At 37.0% G+C, this 21,099-nt stretch overlaps 1 protein-coding gene across 3 annotated transcripts in view; it reads right to left on the minus strand.

The window, feature by feature from the left end:
• Positions 1 to 21,099, minus strand: part of Kmt2c (lysine (K)-specific methyltransferase 2C) — a gene marked incomplete at its 5' end in the record, with an annotated part of 175,128 nt that overhangs the window by 87,165 nt on the left and 66,864 nt on the right. For all 3 annotated transcript variants that reach the window (XM_013504579.1, XM_013504577.1, XM_013504578.1), the window contains 5 exon segments: positions 6,795 to 7,507; positions 9,151 to 9,228; positions 10,338 to 10,451; positions 11,760 to 11,911; positions 12,235 to 12,404. In XM_013504579.1, the coding sequence (XP_013360033.1) occupies positions 6,795 to 7,507; positions 9,151 to 9,228; positions 10,338 to 10,451; positions 11,760 to 11,911; positions 12,235 to 12,404 (1,227 nt within the window).

The raw sequence follows: 21,099 nt of genomic DNA on the forward strand, positions 1-21,099 counted from the left end.
TATTTATATTTATCCACACACACACATACACACATACACACATATATATATATAATATTTAAGACTATGGCTTCCTGGTGGCATGGAGAAATGCTTGTTGGACTTCAAATGGCCTAGGGACCGTCTGTCTCAAAAGTGTGAAACTGATCTAACAAACTCCCAGGTGATGTCAACATCCCTCTTCTCAGGCAAAAATGTCTGAATGTAAGAGCTGATCTTTGTATCCTCTAGAAACACATCTAAGCCTGCATTAAATCTTTCCTCCAGTCCTTTCTGCTATCTCAGAGTTACACTGTGGTCTCCTGTACTGCAGCAAGTATCACACATCTTGCATTTAATAGGCTATTTGGTACTGCTAAAAACTTGTACAATCCTTATGGAAATTGTGGAATTCTGGAAGCCTACTACACTTGTGTTTAATGTGACTGTTGTTTCACATGGTCAAGCCTTGATGTTATCTTCACTAGTACTTTGCAGTACAAATATTCATCAATCTGTTTCAGTACAAATATTAGGAAAGCTATTTTGGGACCACCATTCCAGACTTCTATATAATAATACACAATGAGCACATCTGCCGAAGTCTCCACTCTCACACAGTACCATCTGCATTACTTTGCAGTTGAAGAAGTAAAGTGTCACACTTGCTATTTTGTATGTTATCATTAAATTCTAACAAAAACCATGATCTCATTTTATAGATGAAGAAAGTGAAGCACAACTCCACAAGGCAACTTCCTCAGTGTCTCACAAATAATAATGGGAGGATACGGTTTGAATCTAACTACACTATGAAAATTTCCATGCTGAATTTATCAAGCTTTCCAAGTACCAATATTAGTAGAAACTGGTATCCAGAATACGAAATTTCTTTCTTTATTTTTTGTCTTTTTGAGACAGGGTCTCACTATGCAGTTCAGGCTGGCCTTGAGCTCACTTTGTAGCCCAGGCTGGCCTCGATCTTGCAATGATTCTCCTGCCTCAGCCTCCCGAGTGCTGGGATTACAGGTGGGTGCTACCACGCTGGGCTTCAGAATATGAAATTTCCAAAAAGTCACTTTTTAAAAAGGCACCACTGGCCAGGCGTGGTGGCATGTGCCTATAATCCCTGCACTCCAGGGGCTGAGGAAGAAGGATCACCAGGAGTTCAAGGCCAGCCTGGGCCACACAGTGAGTTCAAGGTCAGCCTGAACTACATAGCAAGACACGATACCCCCACCTCCCCCGCCAAAAAGGCACCACTGCATTTAAAATAGAATACACATGGAAATCCCAAGTAGTACACATGCCCTGCATCTTTTATTCTTTATAAAGAATTCACTACATATTCATTATACAGGTTTTACCTTTTAGGAATCCAAGAATTGATTATTAAGGCTAGAACATTTTTATGTTATATAAAGTAATGTTTCAAAATCACACCAGTTTTAATTAAATGTTAGATAATAGATCTAGTTTTATTATTTTTAAAACAAAACTAAACCTCAAAATAACTTCAGTGTTTCTTGCTAAGGGTTTTTGCATTTACAAGCCAGAAATGGTGTCTACTATACAAAAAAAAGAACACCAGGTGTGGTGGCAGCCACCTGTTATGTAATGCCAGCTACTGGAGAGACTAAGCAGAAGTGACGGGGAGGGGGCCACAAGCCAGGCCAGCCTGGGCAACTTAGCCAGGCACTGCCTGAAAATAGAAAGTAAAACAAGGCTGGTGATATAACTCAGTGGGTGGGGGTGGGATGAGGTAGAGGAGGAAAGAGAAGGGAAAAAGCAGGAATGGAGGAAAACTGCTTGCTTGTGATGGTTAAAACTCTAATCCTCCACAGCTCATCATTTTTGGGGCTTGCCTTTCTCTCACAGCAATAGGCCATGAAACTGATACATTATTTTGAAACATGTCAACTAAAAAGATGTTGCAGTGCACAGTATATGATTAAGATTCAATAGCACATCATAAAATATTTAAACTGATGGAAAGTAAGAAACCCAATTCACAAGTAATAGAAAAGTAATTATGATCTAATGAAATATTACCTTTGGAAATCTATAGTGAAGGGACTTCTCTATGAGAAAGTCTCAATATATGTAAGTCTTAAAATTTATAGTAATTCTTAAAACTTTCTGCATATATAATAATAAAAACAAGAAAAGATGAAAAAGTAAAAAAAAGTCTACATTTTTGACATAAATTTTTTTCAAATATTTACTGCAAGTCATAAATTATTCCACAGAATATTGAACAAAAATTCAAAGCCATCCATGGAAGTGATTAATACGCAACAGTCTCAAGTAGATCAGTACTTATGTAATTATACTATCTTCCACAGAAGGCACTACAAAGCAGTAAGAACCCAAGACGACTTCTGTTACTACTATTTCAGAATTCCCAATTTAAAACAGACAAATACAACTGTAAAACAAGAAACGGAATGGAAACAAATATAAATATGATTTGATGTGATGGAATAAATTTCCTATCCTTTCTACTTCTTAAAAGCATTCTAGTGGTTTTATGTTTATCATTTTAAAAATGAGTAAATCAAGAAAAAGTAGCATATTTTCTGATTCAGCACACCACTTGCAGGGGTGGGGTCAAAGAGCATCCTCAGGGACTATTTTAACTGGTGTAGGATGGAGCCATTACAATGGTGTTTGAAAGTATGGATTCAGCTTCATCTCAGGGCAGCCAGCGACAGTCTTATCTGCAGGCCCTGAGTCATCCCGGTTGGCTGTCCGAGCATGCTTCCCAGTATACCGTGAATAAGCACACCCAGTCAAGTGGTAATGTGGAACTTTACCACCAATAACTTGACACTACTAATGTCACCGAACACCTGGAATATGGCGCACATCTTTGATACTGGCTTGAGACGGTACATTACAGGTACATTACAGATTGAAGTACAGTATGGTCACTTTTGTCCTGCCCATACTGTTAAGTCCCCTACTTCTGGCGCAAATGGCAGAGATCTGCTTGGTCTTACTGCATCCAGCACCACACGTTTTGCTCCGGAGCAAAAGCTCCTCAGAGCGCTGCAGTATGTGGAAGGGCCAATAACCACCTTTCAAAACCCAAGTCTCAACATAAATGTACCTATAAAAATACTGAAAAACACAGAAATCTTCAGAAATGCTAAGTTCATAAATGCATGAAAAGATGAAAAAACTGCAGCTGGTTTCTGAGAAAGTGTCCAACGTGCTGCCTCTTACTGCTCCCAGCAATTTCCTTATCCTACTATCTACTAGATCTAAATTTTTCCACCATATGTTTATAAATTCCTAAGTTAGAAATGGGCAACAAAACAAAACAAAAAATAAGACTCTCACTCTAGACACATTTTAAAATACTGGTCACTATTTCTGTAGGCAGTCTGATTCTGAAGTACATATCTGTGATATATCTCTGAAGCAAGTAAGTATTATTTCCTGTTAAATAGCATCTAAAATTTTACATATAAAAAGTAAAACATAATACGTTAGTAACTAACCTCCTTGTAAAAGAAAAATAATCCTGTATGGTTTGCCGTTTAATAATGGACTTCCATTACTGGAGATAAACATTTTTTGGTCCTGTCATCTTAGATTCAGCAAACTCGCTACATTCTGTTATATATATGGCCGGTACACTGATACCTTAATACACACTGAAAATTTAGTGTGATTTGTAGTAAATAATTTTATGGGCAACTGGAGAAAACAATATTTCTACTTCACACGTTAAAAAAGCTAAGGGGAACAGTATTCCTAGTTTATCAGTCTTAAATTTGTTTTTTTTAATTCCACCAATAATTATGTCACTGATATTTGCATACTTCTCAAATGCTTTTGTCTGGCATTATCCAGCTGGTCACACACAGCTACTTGGTGCTCCTACTACTGATAGCCCAAACTGCGAAGTACAAAGCGCAAGCAGATTTCAAATACCTAACTTTAAAAAGTCATGTAAAGTACAGTGTCTCATTTTCATGTTCATCAAATGCTGAAATAACATGCTGAATGTGCTGATTTAAATAAAATGCTACAATTTATTTCAACGCTTCTGCTTGACTACTAAAAATGTTTAAATTACACTTGAGATTCGCATTAACTTTATATTGGACAGCACTGGCTATCCTCCTACTAACTGACACCTCTAGATAATTCTCCATAATTTGATCACTAGTTACAACAACAAAATTTAAATCTTTCAGATTTGTTTCTAATTAAATTATTCATTTAATTTTGAAGCTGAGAGAGACTCATATACTAGAAAATCATTAAGGTAAATATCTAGCCAGGCATGGTGCTGCACGCCACAATCCTGGAATCCCAGCACTCTAGGAGGCTAAAGCAGGAGGATGGCAAATCTGAACCCAACCTGACAACTTTGACCTTGCCTCAAAAACAAAAACTAAAGAGCTTAGGATCTAATGCAGCTCGGTGCAAATGCCTTGGGTTCAAACCCCAGTGCTATAAAAAAGTAACAGAAAAACGAACGAATGAATGAATGAATGAACGAACAAGTATCTGGCTACTATGGGCCAGGATTTTGTAAGGCAAGCTCACAGTTCTTTATATGGTATTATCACTGTGGTAGTAACCACTAAAAAAGTCAATGACATTCAAAGGAAAAATATGGAAATGTCAGTAACGTTAACAATCAAAAAATAGCCAGAAGCCAAGTTCTCCATCATAATCACTGCCATGAAAACTGGTCTCATTTTTTACCCAATCCCTACTGCTAAGAATTTGTAAATGAATCATTAAATTAAACCAGAAGTGTAATACAAAATTACCTGGTATCAAAGAAATTCATGTAACCAAACAATGGACTTTAGCAATTCTGATGTATATGCACTCCTGTTAGGTACAGAGTATTATGGCCCCGGTGCCTCAAGAATGAAAGAACCACCTTCAAGTCAGACTCTACACAGTAACAGACAACAGTGGAACAGCAAGTCCTGAAGCACCCAGTGAAGCTTGTTTTGCTATACAACAAAAACCAAAATTGGAAGCCTAAAACGACAGATGAAGACAGTGGCAGCTAGTCATAGATTATTGTCAGATTGGGGAACTAAAAGATAATATAGCAGAAGCAGTAGCAAATATTAGGGAATGGCGGCTTATAATATAAGGATGGGAAAAAATACATATATACAAATATACACATTAGTCGGAATAAAAATCAACAGGAAAAAAATAGTCTAGGCTAAGGGTTTTAGCACAGGCCAAGGGCATTTGCATAGTATGCCAAAAAAGCCTGATCCACAAAAAACAAACAAGTCCTAATGTGCTCAATCTAGTTTCTCTGTCGGAACAAGTCCCCAAAAAGGAAAGATATCAGTAAAATTAAACAGAAAAGTTGATGTAGTATCTTTAAGAAATAAAAATATCTAAACCAAAAGTAAATTTGAGATTCAAATTTCTATTGTTAGGGTTTTATCAGTTAGAACCACATAATTATTACATATTTATTTATTTTTTTAAAAAAAGACTTACTGAGAGAAGAAAACAGTACAGTTGTAAGTGTTCAAGAACACTTAGACAAAAAAACATACATAAATGTATTTTGGTTTCCTGCATGTTTTTGCCATAAAGAAATAGCCAAATTCCATATGACACTTTGCCTTTGATGTAACTTATCTTTAGATAGTAAAAAATATATCTGGGATTTACTTAGAGATTAAATTTCACATTAAAAAGATCTTTTTAAAACTAATTTTCTAACTCGAAAACTAGTGGATCAAGATTAATTATTATTCCTTTAGAAGTCAGACTGTAATTGCTAGGAGCAATTTAGAACAAGAGACTTAAAACGTCAAATTCCCATGATGACTAAACACTTCTCCACTGTTTGGTATCTTGCCATTTTAAAAAACACTTCAACAAGCAGCAGCAACTGTATGGAACAGTGAGTAATTACTGGCTACAATATCTTCATTTATTCACATAGTCTCACTTAAATCACATTTAAATTTCACCCCTAAAAGGTAAAATCCATAGTACTTAAAATAATGAGAAGAGTTCTTTCAACTTCATGAAGATCAATAACATAATTTTAAGACTTTTTCCATAAAACTACTGGAATAAGTACCTTGGAAAAAAATCCAAGAGTTAGCAATTAATAGAAACACCAAAACAAGAAATTCCCCAGCATAAAAAACTCTTTATAAATCTTAATGCTTATGCAGCTAAAAATATACACACTGGGTAATATCAATAAACAATTTAAAGGGGAAATAAGTATTAGATACGTGTATCCAAACTTTAATGATATTGAAGAACCAAAAAAAAAATTTTTTAGGTGCTTTGTATGAGAAACTATAATCAAATAGATCACATTTTTATGTCACAACTAAATTGAAATCCCAAAATGCAATAAACTACATTCTTCATAGCTGGATGTGGTGGCGCACACCTGTAATCCCAGCACTTGAGAGGCTGAGGCAGGAGGATTAATGCAAGTTCAAGGCCAGCCTGAACTCCACAGTGAGACCCTGTCTCAAAAAGACCACAAAAAATGGGAAAGGGAAAGGGAAAAGGAAAGGGAAAGGGAAAGGGAAAGGGAAAGGGAAAGGGGAAGGGGAAGGGGAAGGGGAAGGAAAAGGAAAAGGAAAAGGAAATGGAAATGGAAATTTACATTCTTCATTAACAGCATTTTCTAAACGATGGGAAAAACACGTCAACATTATGTCTGAGGTCCCTGGAGGACAGAAAAGGTTGCCCTCCAACTGAAAGCCCTATGTACAATTGCTTACTTTATAAAACCAGCAACTGCTCTAACATTTTCTCTGTCAGTATCATTAAAATCACCTTACCTGTTTGGACCGTGGTCTACCAGGAGAAAATTTTCTTTTGGTAATAGCTGGTTTACCCATGCCAATTTTTGGAGTGACAGAGATGTACGTTGTTGGCATGATGCTACCACAAGAACTGAGGGCTGAAGAGTAACTGTGCAGCATGGCGTGTGAAGGCAAGTCTGAAGAAAGTGCTGGACAGGAAGACACATCTGTCTTGCCTATGTCTGCTGATGGTGAAAATGAGGACTCAGCCTCAGATGGCAATTTTACAGATTTGTCTCCAGGGCATAAACCATCTTTCACACAACTCACAACTGCAGAAGTCATTTCAAAATCCATGAACCCAGTGGAAAGTTCAGAATTCTCTTTCTGTTCCATTTCTTCTCGTACTCTTTCTATACTCAACTGTTGCTGAGAACACGAAGTACTTTCCTCACTTGGGGACGCTAAGGCCGCTGGTGGAACAGTGACAGATTCAACGGCTGTCGCTGGAGGCCGTGACTCTTCTCTGCATCCCGCCCTCTGAGCATCACGTAACAACTGGAGTTCTTCTTGCTGCACAACAGTCGGGTGTGTAAGGACTTCAACATTTTCTATCACTTCCATTTTATCTTCTTTTTGATCTTCATCATGGAGATGTGTCACTTTAGAAGACATTTCCATTTTTTCACTAGCAACTCCACAAGAAATCTCATTTTCCAAGTCAGAATTCATTTTATTTGGGGATGTTTCTATGAAATTCAGAGAATATTTGTTATGGTAATACACATACAATATTTTAAATGTCTAACTATGAATAGGTATAAAATACCTGGCTAAATCACCACTTAAACAAAAAGGTATTCATCAAGAAAGGGAACTATTCAGTTAATAAAAGCCAAACTGCACAAGGATTTATGTGATGGAATCAAACACACACCTTCTAAAAACACGTCTTTAATAGAATCCCCAGAGTCTGGGGTAACTTCTAATAAGAACACCAAAAGAAAATTATTATTATACTTCTAATATATACCTACGATGTTTTTCAATTTGAGCACTTATGAAAGGACTGAAAAGGTTATATGTAAAATTATCATATTCATTTTACAGGTAGGAAAAATAAGATCAGCAGTAATGTATGAGGTATTTAAAAGGTGAAGAATGGTCTTCAATGTGAAAACATCTTGCAGATATTCAGGTGTAAAAAAGCTTACACAGACATAAAACGAGTACTGAGCACAAGTAGAAAGTATTTAGTAACCACCAAGACTTATTTTGCTTATTAACTATACCTGTCAATCTAACTCAGACATACATATTTTGGGTAGAATCCTTGATCTTACTCATTATCATAACCTAAGAAATTAATCTTATCAAATCTAAGCATATTAGATACTGAAATATAAAGTGTTATGGTTTAGATATAAAGTATCCCCCACAAGCTTTGTGTTTGGAAGGTGCTACATGCATTAGTGGACTAGCCCACTGTTGAGTTAGCAGACTGTGCTGGGGGTGGCCTGGCTGAGGCGGGTAAGGCCTGGAAGGGTATTCTTGTCCCTCGCTCCTCCCTTCTGCTTTCTGGCTGCCACAGGTTGAGCACTGTTTTCTCGGCCAGGCTCCTCTGTCACGCTGTTGCTGCCTTGCAGCCAGCTGAGCATGGACTGAAACCATGAACCAAAACAAACCTCTCCTTTAAACTGTGGGTGTCCAGTATTTGGAAACCAGAAAATAACTAAAACAGATACAAATGAACATGGATGATATTGATACATGTATAGACACATAGTATAGATACATAGTATAGATACATAGTATAGATACATAGTACAGATACATGTATAGATACATAGTATCACTAACTGGTAAGTTTTAAATCTTAGTACTAGTGCATTAAACCTTTAGCGCAGGCCCCAATTGGCAAGAGTCCTATGTGACGGTATAAAACAGAACTGAAGATAAAAGGCAATTATTCCAAATCTTCTCAAGGCAATTTTTAAGGTACACTAATAGAGACACTAACCTCCTTATTATCTGTTGATCACTGATTAAAATTTAACTATGTTTTGATACCAAAATCAGATCTCACATCTCATTCCTGCTTTACTGAAAGACTAAAGATGAATATAAAGAAAAAACATCAAATAACAGCCCAGGTAGTACTAAATACTTTTAAAGAAATATATTTAGAGAGAAACTATCAATTGCCAATTCTCTTCAAAAAAAAGTTTCACTTGACTCAAAGATTTAGTTACTGCTAACTGTGTGAACCAAATGCAAAAAGGTCTTCAGTACAATTTCTTTGAAAAGTTAACAATTTCTTGAATCTGCGTAATAACCACAAAGGGCTCAGCATGTAACTCCATCACGCTGGGCAGCAGTAACACATGCTCACCAGAAATGAGAAGGCCACCTGTGTCAAAACTTTCCGGCAGGTTACTCTTCTGCTGCTCTTCAGTATGGACAACTTGAACTGCCACAAATAACACATTATTCAATGTCTAGCAAGGTGTCAGAACTGCACTAACATTGATTGCACAACAATAAACATTGCCCCTAAAACAAGAGTTTTGCCATAGCACAAAATACCAATCCCCAGCACAAGCACAAAATATTACTAAGTGGCATATAAAGATGAAATTAAGAATTTACATATGCACAATAAGATTTATTATTAGTACTTATTTTTCCTTACATAGCATTTTGTGAGGTTTTTTGTTGTTGTGATGTTGGTGTTACTGGGGATTAAACTCATGGCTTTCACACTATGCTATTTCCCCAGTACATCTTTTTTTAATTTTTGAGACAGGATCTTGCTAATTCACTGAGTTGTCCAGGCTGAGCTCAAACCGGGTGATCTTCTGCCTCATTGCCACAGCCTCCCTTGTAGCTGGGATTACAGATGCTGCCACTGTGCCCAGTGAAATAAAACTACTATATTTATGAGTTGTTAAATGTGAACTTAACACATTTCAAAAAACCTAAGGCTTTTTATGCATACACTCAAACTATGTAATTTAACATACAACTTTACATATGCTATTAGACTTTCAGATAAGCCCATGATTTACTAGTTTTCCCTCAACTGTCTTATTAACTCCAAATCTTCAAGTACAGTAAGAGCAATTATCAATACTAGAAAAACCCAACTGAAATATCACTGAAATTATCCTCAATAGGACGCTGATAAGGCATAATACAATAAAATTTTCATTATCTCAGCATGAAAAACCTTACAACTCCCAACAGCTCTAGCTGGTAATCATAAGAACTAAAGAAAAAAAGAACTGTATTGCTTTTTCAATGATGATTACTTGATCCCTAAACAAAGTACATGTTTATGATTAAATCTGTATTGCGAGTATCGCTAAACTGTCAGTATATACAGTACATGACTTTTTTCCCATTATTTGTGCCTAAGATCATCTTTCTAAGAAGTTCCTAGATCTACAGTTTCCATTCTGTCCATATCCTGGCCAACTTTCACTTAGTGTGCTCAAATTTTAGTAGATATTTACATATTCATCATCTATATACATTTTCCTCAAACACAGACTAGATTCATCAACACAAGCTTCTTACCATCTGGAACAATTCCAGCTGTGGACTCCTGATCACTGACATCTTTATTAACTCCTTGCTCCAAAAACACCATTTGCTCTTCAGTTCCTTCAACTTCCATTTCATTATTATAATCTTAAGAGAAAATTATTAATTCTTTAGCTCAGAAAGAGTTTTTCTGTTCTTGTTAACTAAGTCAGTAATTATGGTCTTGTTCTGGTGAGGGTAAGTTATCAGAAATGGCACAAGTTCTTCAGATTTTTCTTTTTTGAGCCAAATATTTACATTTTTTAAAACATAAAAACAACATGTTGATTATGTGTCAACTAAAAATGTATCTTACAGGCTGGAGCAGTAGCTCACTGAAGAACAAGGTCCTGGGTTTGATCCCCAGCATCTCCAGAAAAAAAAAAAAAAAAAAGCCAAACAAATGCACTTTTTACCATCTGGAATAATTCCAGGTATACACTCCTGATCATGGTGGACACTTTTATTAACTCTCTGTTCCAGACTAATATGAGAGAGACAGAGAGAGAGAGTATTTTAATGTAACTGTTTTTTTTTTTTTTTTTGCTTTTTAATATCTATCTATCTATCTATCTATCTACCTACCTATCTATGTATTTGCAGTACTGCTGGGACTCAAAATAGGGCCTCACACATGCTAGGTAAGTGCTCTACCACTGAGTTGCATCCCCTACTTTTTCCACTTTATTCTGAGACAAAGTCTTGCCAAGTTGCCCAGGCTGGCGTCAAACTTGCAATCTTCTTGCCTCAACTTTCCATGTAGCTAGAATGACTGGTATGTACCACCATCTTCATATTTTAAAAGGATATTCATTCCACTACTGTATGCCAGTGGTATCATGGAAATGAAATGTCAGTAATAAAGATGCCTCTACTTAAAACTTCTTTAGTGGATAAAAGAGGTCTTTTATAAATGTTGCCACATCATACTGACAAAATGCAAAACAATTTGGTAAAGCAGGTCTGTTTCATTACCCTCTAAGAACCTTGCTATACTGTTTATAATAACAGGATACATTCAAAAGTACTCTGTACTTGAATGAAATTTTGGGTTCAAGAGGTGACAATAAACATTTAAGTACAGTGTTAGAAAACAAACCTTGTTTAGAGCAAGATAACCCAGATTATGAAGAACAGACAAGATGACAGCCCCACCGCTGAGGAACTGCTTGCCCAAGGAGCACAAGAGAAGAAAGGAACCAGGAACTCAAGCAATAAGAAAACTGCCAGAAAGAAGCTGGTTTTGATGTTAACCATCAGATTCAGAAATGACCAAGACAGTGAATACACTTACAGATACAGAAACTGAAAACAAGATGGGATCAGACACCCAGGGTTTCTTCGTTATGATTAAAGCTAGTAACTGGCTGGCAAATGTTTATATTAAGAAAACAGGACTAAAAATTCCTAACTTACCTGTAGTGAATTCAGCCATCTCCACTTCATCACCTGGCTGTAACGGATCCATCTCAGCTCCTAAGTGTTTACAATACATGCAAATATACTCTTCCTTGAGCTGAGAATCCAGTTCATGATCTGTTGGTTTGTCACATTCTAAGTGAACCCATCTGCAGTAATAAGTATATTTTAAATAAAATTTTCTAATTTAAAGTCAAGTTAGTGTCTATGGAAAGGGGAGGCAACTGCTGGAAAACTGAAGAATAAAGGGGGCCAGCAACTGGCAAAAGTTTTCAAAAGGAATCTGGCATTTGTTGACGTTCTTAAAGGTGTCGACATATTTTTACTTCCACATTTTTAAACACTCTCCTTTTTACTTTTCCCCCTTAATGCTCAATTCTGGTCAGATGTGGCGATGTGCATTTCAAGATACGATAGAGCAAATGATCACATGGATCAAGGGCAATTAAGTGGGATAACTACATCTTCTTACCTCTTGCACACATTACAATGGAGCATGTCTTTCTGCAATTCTGGATGGTAGCACTTTCCACAGAAAGGACATAAGTTATCCTGCAGTTGGTAACAAGCGTCACATATCAGGCAATTGTGATGCCACTGAGAACTAGATCGTGTGCCACACTCTACACAGATTCTGCAATTCTAAACATTAGGAAAAACAAAAACAAGAAACAATGTATCTGTAATTGCAGTTCTGATGTAAATCTTTTTTAAAATCAGTGAAATATTTGTGGATTATACATTAAGATTTAATTTTCATGAGACAACTGAAGGTATATGCTTTTGAAAAAGCAATTTGTTTTGAATGTCTCACCACACAAAATCTGCACTAAGACCTCCAGCAAAAATGTAAATGGGGCGGGGGGGGGGTGGTTGGTGAGCCAGGAAAACATTAACATGACACAAGGAAATGAAAAACACCACACCCCAAACTTCAGAATGAACCATATACCAAAATCAGGAAAGAAATTTTATGGAATACATCTACTCAACCCACTACTGGAGAAATCAAGATGCTGCTGCTGTAGTATTCCATTTTCTTCTTGATAGCTTAGGAACTAAAAACAAGAACTCTTGCTAACAAAAGAATATGACCCATCTGATGCAACTTGGTACTTCAAACTGTGAAGGTAATAATGCCACATCAAAATTCAATGACAGGTCCTCATATTTTTTTCCAATAGAAAATTATTCTACCTGAACCCAAATGGAAATGATTATGAAGTACAACACCTTCCCAAGGCCAGACAAAATCTTTTCTGTGTTTATTCACTAGCCTGCTTCAAAATACTGGACACATGGCAGATAAAGAGAAAACTAGCAAAAACCATCAACTGATCTGTTAATCGTATAGATAAAACATGGATATACATACATAATAGAAAAATTCTAAATCAAATCTTATCAAACAGATTCCAATACCACATTAAGAAAACAATATGCCCATTGGCGTTTATAAAAGAAATATAAGGGTATATGATTATTAGAAAAAATGTTGAAAAAAGAAGGAAAAACGGAAACAAAGCTTTTGTAAATAACGGAGGTGGGGGCTAAGGGATGGTAGTGGAATGAGAAAAAAATAGAATCAAGTTATGTCATACAGGTACAAATTTCCTATGATGAATGTGATCATTTGTATACCTAAAATGTACCAATAAATGTAATTTTAAAAAAAGAAAAATCTGGTGAAACCACTATGGAAATCAGTTTGGAGGTTTTTCAGAAAACTAGGACTAGAGGTCCCATTCAACCCAGCTATTCCCCTTCTGCGTATTTTCCAGAAGATCTAAAAACATCGTAACACAGCGATATATGTGCACCTATGTTCATAGCAGCACAATTTGTAATTGCTAAATTGTGGAAGCAACCCAAATGTCCATCCACCGATGACTGGATAAGAAAATTGTGGGACTTTTATATAATGAAATATTACTCAGCTATAAAGAAACATAAACTCAAGGCTTTTATAGGTAAATGGTCACAACTAGAGACCATACTCATAAGTGAAATAAATCAGACCTGCATGTGCAAACACCGCATTGCTTCACTAGTGTAAAACCTGAAGGAGTTAATTTAAACTGGGAGGTATGATAGACATTGTGTAATGACAGGAAAATGCTCAAGGGTAAAGGGAACTGGGATGTGGGAAAAGAGAAGGGAAAGAAGGAGAAATTTTGTATGTATGTTTATACAGGATAGTTAATATAGTTGATCTACTGTCTTCTATTTCTTTGCTGAAAGAAACTGTTAATGAGTCCTTGATTGATCAATATTGTATGTCTCTATTTGTTTTCATGAGAAACCCCTTTGAAAATATCAATATGTAATACAACAAGCATTGTTAATTTCCTATCACTTTGTTTGTAACTCTGTATTGTCTGTACTGTTCTTTTGCTATTTTGTAAAAGGTTGTCTGTCTTAATGTCTTCCTCCTTTTATTTTTAAAATTTTAAAAAAAAGAAAAATCTGTTAAGAAATGAAAGGATGTTTAATTAGAAAAATCTAATAAAATTTAAGATATTAAAAATTAGAAGAAAAATTACTCAACAGCAGTATATAAAATGATGCAAAAATTGGTAGAATTCACACAAACGATAGTTTAAAAATACAAGAAAATATCATGTATAACAGCAACAAAATAGAGTAACAAACTTATGAAATGTTCAAAATCTACAGATGAAAATTACAAAACATTCTCAAAAGACACAAGACTAGAGGAACAAATGCAAAAACACCCATTTGTTCTGGGTTAGGGAGTCTTATTCAAGATGCCAGTTCTCCCTAAATCAATAAATTTAATGGGGTCCCAAAAGAAATGCCAATGATATTTTTAATGGAGCTAGATAAATTGATCCTAAAGTTCCTAAGGGAAAATAAATACATAAGAACAGCTATGAAAAGCTCTGAAGGGTGCCCAACATCACCAGATACACATCCTCTATATTTAAAACAGTAAGGTGCTGGTGCAGGACTACATGGATGAACAGAATAGAAAATTCCAACCAAATATAAAATTCTAGTCTGGAATCTCAAGTTGCTGGGCAAAGACAGTCATTTTAATGAATGGGTTTTTTTTGAAAACTGAATAGCCAATTGGAAAAAGATATACCATGCACAAGCACCAACTGTAAATGGATCAGAGCTGTAAATACAGTAAGACCTCGGCTCACAAGCACTTCAGTTTACAAACAATTCAGTTAGCAAACAGAACCATTCTGCAAAATTTTGCTTTGGTTAGCAAACTCACTGAATAACGAACATGACCATGGCCACCATCCCCGAAATCATAAAACAAGTAAAGCTCATAAACTGAGGCACTACTATATACAAAATAATGCAAATGGGGCCATGAATGTAGCTCAGCAGCAGTGCCTGCCTGGCAAGCACAAGGTCTAGAGTTCGATTCCTTGTTCAAAAAAATGCAAATGTATAACTGCTATATAATCTTAAGAACGCATAGAAAAAACGCTTTCTAATTATGACTCAAAAATCCAGAAGCAGCTAAGTGTGCTGGTACCCTCCAGTTTAACCCAGGACTTGCAAGGCTGAGGCGGGATCATGAGTTCTATGGCACCCTGGGCCACACAGCAAGTTGGTCAGCTGACTACATAATGAGATCCCATCTCAAAAAAAAATCCAGATGCCATCAAGATTAGTAAATCTGACTACATAAAAACACACTTCTGCATGGCAGAAATAATAAAGACAAAGGACAAATAAAAAATTTGCGTCATGTAACACATAAAGGCTGCATACACTTAAATTTTATGAAAAACTCTTCACTTGTGAAGAAAACACCTAACTCTTCAGTAGCGGTCAAAATGTAGAAAATTCACAAAAAGGATAAAAACTGATGCTTAATCCTATGGGAAAAAAAAAATCAGCTTCACTCAGAAATGAAGATCGAAACTATGTTGAAAGAGACAAAATATAAAGGGTAGATTAGATGAAAATACTGTACTGATGTAAATCTACAAAGCTGACAACAATGCTTTATGTAAGACCATTCCTATTACAAAGAAATGCACAATGAAATTTTAAAGTAAAAAGAGTACCATGTGTGTAACTTACTCTTAAATGGGGTGGGGGTAAGAATAGAGATACCTCAGTTCACGAAATTAATTCTTTTCATGATTCTGATCACAAACCATCAACTTCAACAGATAGGTTCAACATGGACCTTATGGGGAAATTTGATTTGGTTTGTAATCAATTCAGTCTGTAACCAAAACCATAGAAAGAATTAAAGTTTGTGAACTGAGGCGGGTACCATTGTAACAGACACTGACACACTGGAAGAAAAGACATGTATAATGACAATTTAAAGAGCTGTCACTGACAGCATCTAAAAACCCTATCAATAATCGACTCTAAATAACTGGCATGATGGACATGTTTTTTATCCTTCTATCTTTTAAAGTTTAAAATTATTTTCAAATAAAAAATTTTTTCACACATATTATATCAAGCACAGGCATCCTGGAGAAAAAGAAAGCAGCTGGCTGGACACTGATGGTGCACACAGAAGACAGCAGTGGTGGTAAACATTTTAGAGCTTTTAATGATGCAAAGAGCCCACAGCAGCACATGTGCCATAGATTGGCCATCACTGACCTATAAGAGAACAACTACTCCCCCCCACGGGGAGCAGCCATTTAGACTGGCACTGGTCAGCGCACACCTGCTTCCCCCAGTGTCTCCAGCCCCTGCCCCGGTGATGCCACAGAGTGTAAGCCCTTGCGTGCTAAATCCATGAATGACACAGACTCCAGAGAGCCACAAGAGAACTGAGGATCAGAGAGGAGGCTGTCCTTCAACAGCTCACAGGACGGACTTCCCTTTCAAACTTCGGAGTTATGTGGGCACTCACTAACTGCAGGCATTATGCTGGCCACTTTACACACCTCCCTGAACAAACTCCAACACCCCTGGGAGGTAGAACTCTTAACATTCTACATACTGCAAGGTCGTGAGTTCGGTTCCCGGTACCGGAGAAAAACCAAAAAAAAAAAAACATTCTACATACTGACTTAGGAAAATCTAGTAACTTGGCAAAGAGTGTACCTTTAGTAAATGAAAAAAGCCAGAATTTCACTTAACAGCCTAAGCACTGAAACACTACATTATATATTGTTGGCTACATCAAAGAGAATTTTAAAAGTAGCCAATAGTGTTCTCAGTGATACTGGACACAATTCTGTCATTCTGAAAGAACAGCACACTTTCAGAAAGCAATGCGCAAGAGTAAACCAAAGGAAGTCCAGGGACAAGCTGAGAAAAACGTACATTCTACGGAAAGTTTCCAAGATAACGAAAAGCGTAAGATTATGAATTAGAGCAAGAAACAAAATCTACTGAGCAATTACTACATATTATTAAAGAGAGTATAAAGAATGATAATATTTTTGTAAAATGCAGACAAGTACTGTATTTAAAGCAAACCACCAGCAACAAAAACATTCTTCCAGTCCTTCAAATGGGTCTGATAGTGGTCAACATGACCAGGTTACAAATTAATCAGTGTAGGACAGCATTAGTAGCTAGATTCTGGAAGCAAACCCAAAAATTAAAAATAAAGATCTCTAACTTTTCAGGCAGATATAAAAAAAAAAATTTTGGTGAAGTAAATGTTTTTAAAAAGGGTAATACTTTTCTTCTATGGTACCATAAACTGAACAGCTCTGGATAAAATGATTAGTAAGTTCCTATATCAGTTAGAAGGGGACAATCTCTCAGAAATGATGGGTTTCAGAAAACGGGAAAAAAATTTTAAGTAATCATAACCATTACTCCAAAAACTTGAAAGTGAAGTTGGAATCAACAGAGGAAATATATTTTTTGCAAAAGAAATACGATCAGGTTTATGATCTACATTCATTTCACCAAATCAAAAGAAGAGCAAAAGAGAAGTATCTGCAATGAATAGAGGAAGGAGAAAATATTTATATTTTCAACATTTAAAACAACTAACATTCATAAAGATCTGAACTACAAATCAGTGCAGGAAGTTAAAAGAACAGAAAAATTGAAAAGTAAAGGAACAAGTTTGCCTTAAAATAGCCAAGCACTTCAATTACAATCAACAATCTAAACAGCTCTATTAAACCTTCAAAACAACAAAGAAGGAGCCAAAGTAAAAAGACGTTAAAAGAGCCTGTGTAGTCACGCCACCAGGTCCAGCAAAGGGGTAAGCTATCTAGGAGAAAGAGTGATTTTATACTGAAGAAAGTGCAAGCTGAGTGTAGTGGTACATGCCTCTAATTCCAGCAGTCTGGGAGACAGAGACAAGGGGATCTCAATTTGACACCCAGCCTATGAAATTTACCAAGGCCTTGTTCAAAACAAAGTTTTAGAAAAGCTGGGACATAGCTCAGTGTGAAAGTACTGGGTTCAGCCCCAAGTACCACTTAGAATTTTAAAAGAAAAGCACACTATATGAACACTGGTTTTACCTTTTTACTAAGTAGCAGCCATGAAAATAAAAGCAGGGTAAGACCTCCTAAGGAAAGATCGGAACAATTACAGTGGTTTTATCAATTTTTAAATCAATTTAACACATCAAAAATAATTAAAGCTGGTTGTGGTGGCGCACGCCTGTAATCCCAGCACCAGGTTGGCTGAGGCAGGAGGATCGCTGTGAGTTCCAGACCAGCCTGAATGGCCTAGCAAAACCCTGTCTCAAAGACCAAAAAAAAAAGATTGAAAACCTCTTCATTGAGCAGTGAAATTACAAATGCTACATTTTTAAAAAGCCAATATCAAAGCAATTGTTTTTTAAAACCTACATATGGTAAACTCTCTAAATGCAATTAAAGCTAAAATTAACATCTTTCAGTATATCCATATTAAAGAAAAAGGCACTAGGTCAGAGATATACATATATAAAGTTACAAATACTCAAAAAGAAAGGTTATAATTATACTACATTTGGATGCAACCAAAGTTACAACCAAAGGTATATTTATAGCCTTAAAAATCCGTAGGAAAAGAAAATGAATTAATTTTGAACTTCGTATTTCTGAAAGTAAAGAGAAGCAGGCGTGGCGGCTCACACTTGTAATCCCAGTACTCAGGAGGCTGAGGCAGGAGGATCGTTGCGAGTTAGAGGCTAGCCTGGGCTACAAAGTGAGCTCAAGGCCAGCCTGAACTGCACAGGAGACCCTGTCTCAAAAAGACAAAAAACAAAAAAAGTACAGAGGCAAGCAGAGACAAATGACTACATTCAGTGAATACGGAAGTATAAATATACCGATCCAACAGCAAGTGTTGCTCCTCAGACTTGGCCAGGGACGGAACTGAAGAATCTGACCTGGACAGCCTTCTTCATTCAGCCCGCTGGCTCCGCCTCCCGGCGCCACACGTGAGCACAGTTACCGAAGGGCTCTGGGTGCCCCAGGTGAAATGGCCGCAGGCCACAACTCCCACCATCTGGCCTCCCCTTGGGAACTAGCTGCACACGCCTTAGAGCCCCACAAGCTGCTTGCAGCACCAGGTGCCTGTCCTCCAGGCGAAGGAGGCGCAGATGCAGACCCTCTTCATCTCTCCTACCAGCCCTCAGGACCTGCAGCCAGGTGCCCTCCTCACCAAAAAGGCGCTTGGAGGCAGTTCTGCAGAGAGACGCCCACCTGGGTCGGCCAGCAGGGCACCACGCCTCTCCAGGGGGTGTGGGATGCAGGACTCCAGGCGTCGCTGCCCCGCGAGGTCGGCTCTCCAGCCTCACGAGGGAACAGCCAGAGAAGCCTAACCTGTGGAGGAGGATGCCGCAAACGTGACACCTGCAGAGGTAACATAAGGGGAGACCGAGGCCTGAGAGGACAGGTTGTATTGCAGAAGCATGTTTCTGTGCCTTTGGGACAACAATGTGAGGCTGCAGGGAGAAATTTCCTGCGACCTTGAAATCTTTCATAGCAATACTAATCTAAAAATATAAAATTTAACTGACTGTCAAGAGTACTGCAATGCAGATTTTGTATCTAGCATTTGTATTTATATTTATTATGTTAGTCCCAAATGCTGTCAGAGATGGAAGATTTCCACACAGGAAAATCAAGGCGGGAAGCAGATGTCTGGATAGCACAGGTATATGCACCCCAGCGTCATAATCCACAGAGCACACGGTAAACTCAGAGAGCAAGCAGCGTGTTCCTGGCCTTGTACGTATTTACCTCCAAGTTACTCTGAAGACAGCACACTAGCAAGTTACAGTGAGGAACTTAAGTATTTTGGAAATAACAAGATTGACACCCCACTTACTACAAATTTCATTTGTGCCACAATGGTGAGCCTGTGAATACAGGCTTCACAAAGCTGGGCAACATTTTATTAAATGTAATGTTCGAAGACCGCCTATTGGCACCATCAGGGCTGGTTAACCCAAACTAGTAAACAAGGGCATGGTATTATCAATACTATTTTTATACAAAACCTTACGTAAAACACACTCCCTGTGGTTTCCTGGTAAAGTACCTGTCTCGCATGGCTGAGACCCTGCACTCAATCTCCAGCACCTCCAAGGGAAAAGGCTTCTCTACATCAGCAGTACTAAAGAAAAAGCTCAAGCACTGCACTAGGCCTGAGAAAATAAATTAGATCCAATCTCAGCAATTTAGGTTCAAAGCAAAATTATTTGTTAGGTTACATTAATATATTTTAATTCATTATACTTTATAAATTCTGTTTGGCACTGTTTTAAAATTAACCTTACTGAAGTCAACATTGGGGAGAAAAGAGAGACTATGGGTCTGGAGTCCTGAGTTTTTTGGAGCCAACATCCTAACTGAAATGAAAACTAAACCAAAAAATACTGTACTTCATAATTTAGAGAAAGTCCTTGTTACTCAAATAAATATACACACCATGATGCCACAAAGAACAAGACAAGCTGTTAGAATAAGGCACTTACATTTTAAGACAAGATATCCAAATTTTAATCCCTATTCTACAGATACAAATACTGTTAAGTAAATCTGGGTACTTTCCTTACCCATTAAGCCTTCACAAACTCTCAATCTAGAATTTGCTAATTGGCCTGTAAGGGTTTCAAAGGAAGTGCATTCTTTTAGGACTGATTCCACCTTCTAGTGAACATTCAAGGGAAAGCAATAATAAATACTAATCTTCCCAGAAGAAAAAAATATATACTGAGTTAGCTGAGAATTAAAGATTCTTACCTTCCATCTTCACTTAAAAATTCAAATACTTTGTGCTTCTGTGTACACATATCCTAAAATCTGTTGTCATTTACTGCTGCTATACAAACTCTGCTAAAGACAGCTGTAAGCCAACCTACAGGAATTACTGAAACTCACGACAGAACCTCAGCGAATTTCTGACCAGC

This window comes from Chinchilla lanigera, unplaced genomic scaffold (assembly GCF_000276665.1).
Source record: "Chinchilla lanigera isolate Chin_1 unplaced genomic scaffold, ChiLan1.0 scaffold00090, whole genome shotgun sequence".
In the NCBI taxonomy this organism is placed as follows: Eukaryota; Metazoa; Chordata; class Mammalia; order Rodentia; family Chinchillidae; genus Chinchilla; species Chinchilla lanigera.